Source organism: Oryza brachyantha, chromosome 6 (assembly GCF_000231095.2).
Source record: "Oryza brachyantha chromosome 6, ObraRS2, whole genome shotgun sequence".
Classification (NCBI taxonomy): domain Eukaryota; kingdom Viridiplantae; phylum Streptophyta; class Magnoliopsida; order Poales; family Poaceae; genus Oryza; species Oryza brachyantha.
In genome coordinates this window covers 21,102,102-21,111,291 of record NC_023168.2, presented here as the reverse complement: position 1 = coordinate 21,111,291, position 9,190 = coordinate 21,102,102, and the positions used below count along the sequence as shown (strand labels likewise).

Here is a 9,190-nt window from a genome sequence, read left to right as displayed (position 1 = left end):
TGTTTTTGAAAAAAAAATTTGGGAACTAAACAAGGCCTAACTTCAGAATGAAGTTCAAGCTTTCCTTGATGTGAATTGATAAAGTAACATGTAATACCAAGCATATGCTCAATTGACAATTGATCACAAAGTTAGTGTTCGGTGCCTCATTGGTCATGCATATCGTGATAGTTCTGAACCTACAATATTTCACTGTGCTCATAACTTTTCCACACTCGATTTATTTTCCTCACGAACCATAGTGCAAGCTAATGGCAATTACATATGACAAAAGACAAACTGGGATTCATCAGGATAATTTTTTTTCGAGGTAAAGGTTTCATCAGGATAATGGTATCTGTTGACATATACATATTCCAAAATCAATGCACGGTGTTATTCCTTCTTACATTTATGATGCATGGCAATTAGACATGATGCTAGAGACTTGACATATTAGTGTAAGACTTTCTAGTCTTAACTAAATTCATTCATTGATGAATGTATATAATCTATATATGTGTCTAGATTTATTAGCATCCATATGAATCTAAGCAATGTTAGAAAGTCTTACGTTGCGAAATGGAGGGAGGAACAAACTAACAATTTACAATACATATGTGTGCAGTAATCACCTACCATTTTAAGAAATCAATATTCTCCTATTTGCTACATTATTCTGCCTAGCCCAATTAGGCAACCACCCACTGTCAGGTAGAAGTGAACATCAGGAAAGAAAAAGGGTCAATCAGAACATCAGCTTCCAAGATTTAGGCATGCATCTGATGCACATCTGCAATTTTTCAGAGATGGTAAAAAAATCTGTGTGGGATCATTAACAGAAGAGCCTGACTAAAGGGCTCTCTGGAGTCTGGACAAGCAAATGGTAGCTCCTAGTACTTCTGAAGAACAGGCTGTTGCTATATCTTCAGGCATTGCAAAGAAAATATTAAATGCTGCCAGTGCAAAGGGAATATGGTGCACCAGCAATCACACCCCTGGAAAACAAGTTGGAGAGATTCCAGGGCATAAATGGAACTGTTTAGCTATGTTCTTGATTTTCTACTGCATAAATGGAGCCGGGGCCAATGATTGTACTGGGAGCAGGAGGCGTGCCTGATTATTCCAAAATTTGGAGTGAAGCCGGCGGCTGCGCTCCACTTGCCCGGGCTGTCGCTGAAACAGCTCGTCGTCGCGTCGCTGTTCGCGGTGGCTACCACTTTCTGTGTCCATCCAGGTCGATTTCGTCGCGGCACAGGCGGCGCCGCGGAAAGAAGTAGCCAGCTCCGCTCTCTTCCTCCTCCACCTGCTTGCTGCTACAGCTTGAGCTCATCTCTCCCTGCCAGGTCTCCAGCCAACCGGATCGATGGAGCCGGTGGCTGTAAACGCAGCGCGGTGGGTGGTCAGCAAGGCGCTGAGCCCGCTGTCGGGAGGGTTCGTCGAGGCATGGGCGGCCAGCACGGAGCTCGGCCCCAACGTTGGCGCCGTCAAGATGGAGCTGCTCTACGCGCAGGGGATGCTCGACAACGCCCGCGGCAGGGAGACCCGCAGTCCAGCGTTGAAGCAGCTTCTCCTGGAGCTGCGCGGCCTCGCCGAGGACGTGCTCGACGAGCTCGACTACTTCCGAATCCAGGACGAGCTCGACGGCACCTACGAGGCCGCCGACGAGCACGCCAAGGGCTGCCTCCGCGGCCTCCTCCTCAACGCTCGCCAAACTGCCAGAAACATCAAGAACGGGTACCTACCTTCTTCTGTCGCTTGCTCCCGCGGAGGTCACCACGCCATCGAAGAGGATGCTGTTGCCGACGGCAGCGGCTGCACGTACAGGCTTGCTTCAAGTGCTCGCGGCACCGTCCATCTCGTCGGTAAACACCTTTCATGCTTCTCTTTTGCACGTCAACATGATGGCGGTGACGGCTCTGGCGCCATGCACACGCCTGCAGAAGAAACCCGGTTCCTCTGCTGCGCCTGTCCCTGCAGAGCATCTCAGAGGGAGGTCATCATGAAGACACCAAAGCTCCAGTTTCATAGGGTGGGTTTATCCCGAAGAATGAAGCACATCGTTCAGCAGCTGAAGCCAGTATGTGCCAAAGTCTCTACAATCCTTATTCTAGAGCTGTTGGAATCAAACCACAGCATTGGCCAGTGCATTGTCATGAGTCTGAATGCTGCAATTTCTGGGAAATCTGCAAATGCACCTGCTCTCCCAAGCAGAGTGGCTATGAATCGTCCTGTGACAACTTCAGACTTTGTAGAGCCTGAATTTTTTCGGGAGGGCGGATGAGAAAAGTAAAGTTATTACTGACATTACCAAGGGTGATTACTGTGACCTGGACATAACTGTCATTCCAATTGTTGGTCCAGGAGGGATAGGAAAAACAACTCTCACTCAACATATATACAAAGAATTGCAGAACCATTTTGATGTTAAGATTTGGGTATGTGTCTCTCTCAATTTCAATGTGTATAGACTGAAAGACGAGATTGCCAAGTCGATACCTAAAGTCAATGATGAGAAACCTGGTAGCCCGGATGATTTGATCGAGCAAAGGTTAAAATCAAATAAGTTTTTGCTTGTCTTGGATGATATGTGGAATTGTGGTTATGAGGGTGAGTGGAAAAGGCTGTTATCACCCCTGAAAAAAGCACAATCAAAGGGAAACATAATTATAGTCACCACTCGTTTTCCAGCAGTTGCACAAATGGTTAAAACAATTACTCATTCAGTACGATTGGAAGGGCTGGAAACTGAAATGTTCTGGAAACTATTCCAGGCATGTGTGTTTGGTGATGGTAAATCAACAAATGGTAATGATAACTTACAAGAGATTGGAAAAATGATAGCCAAGAAACTGAAGGGCTCCCCTTTGGCAGCAAAAACTGTAGGGAGATTGTTGAGAAAGCACCTTGATTTGGACCATTGGACAAGTGTACTAGCAAGTAAAGAATGGGAATTACAAACCGGTGAGAATGACATTATGCCGGCATTAAAGCTTAGCTATGATTATCTCCCTTTCCATTTGCAACAATGTTTTACATATTGTGCTTTGTTCCCTGAAGATTACAATTTTGATAGCGAGCAGATGATTCACCTATGGATGGGACTAGACATTTTGCATTCGCAGGATCAAAATATAAGAACAGAAGACTTAGGATTAAGCTATTTGAGCGACTTGGTCAGTTATGGATTTTTCAAAAAAGAAGCAAAAAGTGATGGATCTCCTTATTATGTTATGCCCGACCTGCTGCATGAGTTAGCATTGAAGGTTTCATCATATGAATGCCTTGCTATAAGTAGTTCAAATGTGAGATCTATTCAAATTCTACCATCTATACGCCACCTGTCTATTGTGATAGAAGATGTGGATGTAAATGATAGAGCAACTTATGAAAACATCAAGAAGGGTTTTGACGCACTACATAAGAGACTGGATGTTGAAAAGCTTCACTCTGTGATGCTATTTGGACGATACCATGGAAGCTTTGTCATTCCTATTGGTAATTTGTTAAGCAAAGCAAAAGCACTCCGTGTCATCTTGTTGTATGCACCATCTTATGCGGTAGAGAATATGTTGCATAACTTTTCAAATCTCGTCCATCTGCGCTACTTAAGGATTAACAAGGGATATTTTCCAGAAATATGTCTGCCCAATACTATTTCAAGATTTTATCACTTGAGGATCCTTGATTTACAACAGTGCAGTGGTCACATTGGTTTAGCAGGAGATATGAATAACCTTGTAAGACTGAGGCATTTTCTTGTACCATATGATAATCTCCACTCCGAAATTGCTAATGTGGGAAAACTAAAATGTTTACAAGAACTAAGGAGATTTGAAGTCAAAAGACAAGTTGAGGCATTTGCATTAAGACAAGTAGGGCAGTTGGAAGACCTAAAAGGAACATTGGGCATCTTTAATCTTGAAAATGCCCAGACAGCGGAGGAAGTGGGACTTTTAAACAAAAGTCGCCTACACAAGTTAATATTAAACTGAGATAGAAAACGTTCGACAAAGGAATCTTCAAGAGAAGAACATATCCTTGAAAGCCTTAAACCACATAGTAATCTTCAGGAGCTGCACATTAATGGGCATGGGGGCACTACTTGCCCGTCATGGTTGGGCACCAAATTGTCCATCAAAGGCTTGCAATCTCTTCATCTGGACGGTGTAGGCTGGAGCATTTTTCCACCTATAGGGGAATTGATGTTGGTTAGCGAGCATGGTCAAAACTCTTTGGATTGTACAATAGATAGAAGCTTTCCAAATTTTAAAAAGGTTGGAGCTAGTTGCCATACCTAGACTGTCAAAATGGGCTGGAAATAATGCTTGCCATGTGTTGTGTTCTCCCTGTTAGAGGTACTCAGGCCTTGTTTAGTTTCCAAATTTTTTTTCAAAAACATCACATTGAATTTTTGAACGTTTAAATAAAGTATTAAACATAAATGAACCAAAAAACTAATTACACAGTTATGAAAGAAATCTTGAGACCAATCTTTTCAGCGTAATTAGCCCATGATTAGTCATAAGTGCTACAGTAACCAATACGTGCTAATGATGGATTAATTAGGCTCAAAAGATTCGTCTCGCGGTTTCTAGGCTAGCCATGAAATTCGTTTTTTCATTCGTGTCCGAAAATCCCTTTCGACATCCGGTCAAATATTTAACGTGACACTTCTCCTAAAAATTTTCTCAATCTAAACACCGCCTCATTGTAAGAGATTGCCCAGAACTCATGGAGTTGCCATTTTCACGTTCCACAACATGCCCTCAACCAGAACTAGGGATGAACTTGGCCCAGTTCCCTACACTAAAGGAGCTTGAGATTACAAATTGTCAAAAGCTGTCATCATTGCCTCCCATTCCTTGGACAAGCTCTCCATGTCGTGCTTTGATTAAAGAAGTGGGATCCGATTTTCAGCGGTTGGATTACTCAAAAAATAACCAATCTGAATTCTGCTTGCTAGTTAAGGAAAAAGATGGCCATCTTGATAGTGCATTCTGGAGGTTATTGGCTTTCAGTAATCTAACTGAGCTGAAAGAATTGGCGTTGATAAAATGCCCTCCTTTGGCGCTGGAACACCTCCAAATGCTGTCATCATTGAGGAGGCTCACTATAGAAAACACAAATAATGTCTTGTCACATGTTGAAGCTGAGAGCACTGTTAGATACCAGTTTCCAGCCGAGCAACTTAGGATCTTTGGTTGTAATTGTAGTGGGAGGGAGGGAAGGAAGTGACACTGTTGTTATCTCATTTCCCCCAAGCTCTCAATGTTTGTAATAAGGGGATGCGTGGCGTGGGCGGAGCAACAACAGATGACAGCAATGTCAGCATCGTCGTTGTCACCTGGCAATGAGTGGGAGGATGCACATCTCACACAGGAGCAGCAACAACCAGGAGACGATGAGAAAGCAGCAGCAGCAGCAGCAGCAACTTCAGTATTTGACAATCGGGGAAATCCCAGAGCTAGTTTTGGCATTTGACACGGCGGGAGGCCACGGAGGTGTAGGAGATGGGTTACAAGGCCTGCACTCCATCAAAACATTGTCTATAGGGGTTGCCCCCAAATTCCTCTCCTCCGACTCGTCCTCTTTGCATCGTTCCCCATTTCCATCCTCCCTACAAGTTCTACATCTCAGTCATATCAGTGGGATGAAGACTCTATCGCCCCTCTCTAACCTCACGTCTCTTGGCAGATTAGCCATATGGGACTACGAGGATTTAAGAGTTGATGGTTTGGACGCTCTCCTTGTCCAAGGACAACTCAAAGAGCTAGACGTCCGGAGGTCCCCCAACTTGTTTTTGTCGGATCCAACCTATCGCCATTGCCGCACCTAAAAACAGATGACATATAGCATGGCTCCTTGCTGCGCCTGTGTGCAGCCACCTCGCTCACCGAGCTAGCCATTGGTTGGGACGACGAGGTGGAGCGCTTCACTAAGGAACAAAATGTGGCCCTTCTGCTCCTCTCCTCCCTCAAGGACCTCCATTTTGTGTGTTACTCCAACCTAAAGTTCCTCCCAGAAGGGCTACACAGGATTGCTAACCTGAAGAGATTACAGATCGCTTGCTGTCCAGCCATCCTTTCGCTGCCCAAGGGCGGCCTTCCAAGCTCACTAGAAGAGCAAAAATAAGGCGTTCATAAGGCAGTGCCGTAAGCTAAGAGGAACCATTCCGACCATCCGAGACAAAAAGTACTACTAATCCAAGGTACTGGTAAGACACATCCCTTCTTCTTTTTTCTTTTTTTTTTCATCTCATACCCAATTCAATTACTGTTTGTTTACTAGAATGCAAAGCACTGCTTGACTCATCTATCTGATTAACCTGCTCGTTGTAACCTGCTGAGCGGGTTTCATCTTGGATAAGTATGGGCCTTATTCTAGCGCCTCGCATTATCTTCTTTACATCTTGCACCAGTTTTGAGTTGACAAGCGTGAAGACGTCGTTAACTGTTACGCTTCCATCTTGTACACAAAACAAAACTGGTCCGTCAATCTTTTTCTCGAATGCGCAAAAAAATTACATGTTAATATATTAGCAACTGGTCTGTCTTTTTCAGGGTTCCCTTTACTGTGTAAGCCGCCAAAACCGCGGTACCGCGCTCCCGCGGATCCCGCACGGTAACCGCAAAAACCGTGATAAATTTGAATCCAAAAAATTTGAATTTAAACTCGTGCGGTTTTCGTGGCTTACCGCGGTAAGCCGCGAAAACCGCGGTAACTACTTGCTGGAACAACAAATGAGAACAGCAGTTACCGCGGCTTATCGCGCGGTTTTTTAGCCGAAACCGCGGTTACCACGAGGAAACCGCGGTTACCGCGAGAAGACCGTGGATATGATGTTAAATGCAAAAAACTTTAAAAAAATCTTTAAATAATACATGAAAAATAGGAAAATATTTTGTGACTGTATTTATGACAATAGGACATGTTATAGGGAAAACAAGAAAATTTCATATGACATTTTCTAAATTCTTAATATTACAACATACAAACGTACACCGGCATATCACCCTTCACTAAATAATTCACTCCAATAACAAATAACGACAACTTTATTTTGATTGCTGCGTCACAACTATACCTACTACTCATTATTACAAATAATAGTGTACCTAGTACTCATTATTACAAATAAAACTATTATGTACGTACTAAGATGCACGTATAATTTTTCTCTATACATATTTTTTATATATCCATCGTTGTATATTTGTATTTCAACATTATGTACCCAAGTGGCTAGTGTAAATTAATAATGACTCAACACAATATATTCTTGATCATCTTCCTATGAAATATTACTTGCAATAGACTATTTTATAATTTGTTTCCTGAAATACTCGTTTATAATTTTTAATTACGCCGGGAATATATTTTTTCATTAATTTCTTTGACAAAACTACACTATATATCAACATATACAACATATATTTTTTCATTAAATTTCCTTAAATTTTTTAAATTCTCCTTAAATTTAAACTCGATTACCGCGGCTTACCGAAGCCGTGCCTCGGCGGAGGGCGCGGTTACGGTAGCCGCGGTAACAAGAACCCTGGTCATCTCATATAAGTTCTTCGCTGATGCTCCTTTATTTGGTTATTAACATGTCACTCTTCTCGTTTTGTAATCTTTCAGCTGTTCTGGCAACGAGAGAATTGTTGGCTTTCAGAGTAACTACTGATCTGGCTACGACAGCAGTCATGTTGGGTGCCAACAGAGGGCAAGTACGCTGTATGTACATGAACTCTATGTGGGATATGGCAAGATCCAAGGGATAGGGCTGAGTCAGTTTGAAGCCAATGCTGTGCATGCACGTGAATGCACGATACTGATCCGTATGGAAGATGTTGATTGCTGTGGAAAGTGATACGGCAACGTCCAAAGATCAGATGATCTGAAGATAACAGATTATGAGCTTTGGCCACACACCTTAGCTAACTGAACATAGCACTCTCCATTACTTCTTCAGGGTGCCCTGAAACTGGCATACTCTATATATGGTTTCAGACTTTCAGTGTTTTTTACTCATGGGCCTGTTGCCGCTATAGACTTGACTGTGATGAATATTTTGGTTACAAATATTTCACGGTTGCAGGTTACCATTTCTCTATACAACTTGCACTGCTAGATTTACATACCGATACTCCATGGTGCGAGTACTAAAATCATTCGCATAGGAAGATGCAGTGCAGCACTGGCAAGTGGCAAACAAGTGAATTCTATCTAGCTATCTTCGCGAAATCTATAGGGTGATAAACGATATATTTATAAATAAAATTTTTATATATGTACTTATTTAAAAGCCAAAACTAAATAATACAATAGAAGAAACCTCAGTCTACTCCAAATAAGTATTGTTGTAAATTTTGTTCATGTTACGGTCACACTAAGACCATCCGATGTAAATCCACGGACAGATCTTCCAAGATACTGTTCAACCAAAAAATGTAACCATTCTATTCCAAAATAACTTAATTTTTTTACCTACTTCACACATACCAATACAAATATATAAAAAACTAGAATGTCATTCACTTTATCGATGTTCAGTACAATTGTCGTGCACTTTATCTAATGCAATGCATTCATTTGTTCTATAATGTCACAAGATCAAATATAATGATTACGTAAAATGAACTTGAAACAGGACTAGGTAAAGATGAAATTTCTTAGAATCTGCAATTGTCTGTAGCTTCAAATCTGCGCCACTTTTTTTTTATGTTTATACTTATAAGCCAAAATTTATATTTAGAGTTAATTTTGGGGTTTCATCGTATTTTATTTTTAGCATTTGTTTTAAATCACTAAGAACACATATATAAAATTTCTATCTACAAATATTTTTAATCGCTAATAAGTTGTTTCTCTTATGCTATTTTAGGAGAAAAGATGATGGTGTGAACCTTTCATAGGAAAATAGATGGTCAATATCACATCCAATTCTTATATTGTACTTTCTCCATCTCAAATAGACCTCATTATTAACATAACTCATAAAATACAGAGAGAATAAAATACCCTTCAGTTTTTCAAATTTCAACATTTATCTCGTTTTTTTATTTCCAATGCATTTGTGCCCCTATTTTACCAAACACTAATGCAATAATTGCTAAAAAAAATAAAGTCTTTCGAGACAAACAAGAAAAAGCTAAAAATAAATTCGTTATAGGACAAAGATAGTAGTCGCTAGTGTAAACGCACGTGA

General features: G+C 41.4%; 1 protein-coding gene and 1 pseudogene across 1 annotated transcript; both read left to right on the top strand.

Annotated features, from left to right (window-relative positions):
- The first annotated feature begins 1,345 nt into the window (after positions 1–1,345).
- Positions 1,346–2,270, top strand: LOC102711079. Its single transcript, XM_015838272.2, has 2 exons — positions 1,346–1,826; positions 1,923–2,270. Exons 1-2 carry the CDS (start codon positions 1,346–1,348, stop codon positions 2,261–2,263), a joined length of 822 nt encoding a protein of 273 aa, XP_015693758.1. The 3' UTR covers positions 2,264–2,270.
- Positions 2,271–4,713: 2,443 nt separating this feature from the next.
- Positions 4,714–8,074, top strand: LOC121054646 (annotated as a pseudogene).
- The last annotated feature ends 1,116 nt before the right edge of the window (positions 8,075–9,190 follow it).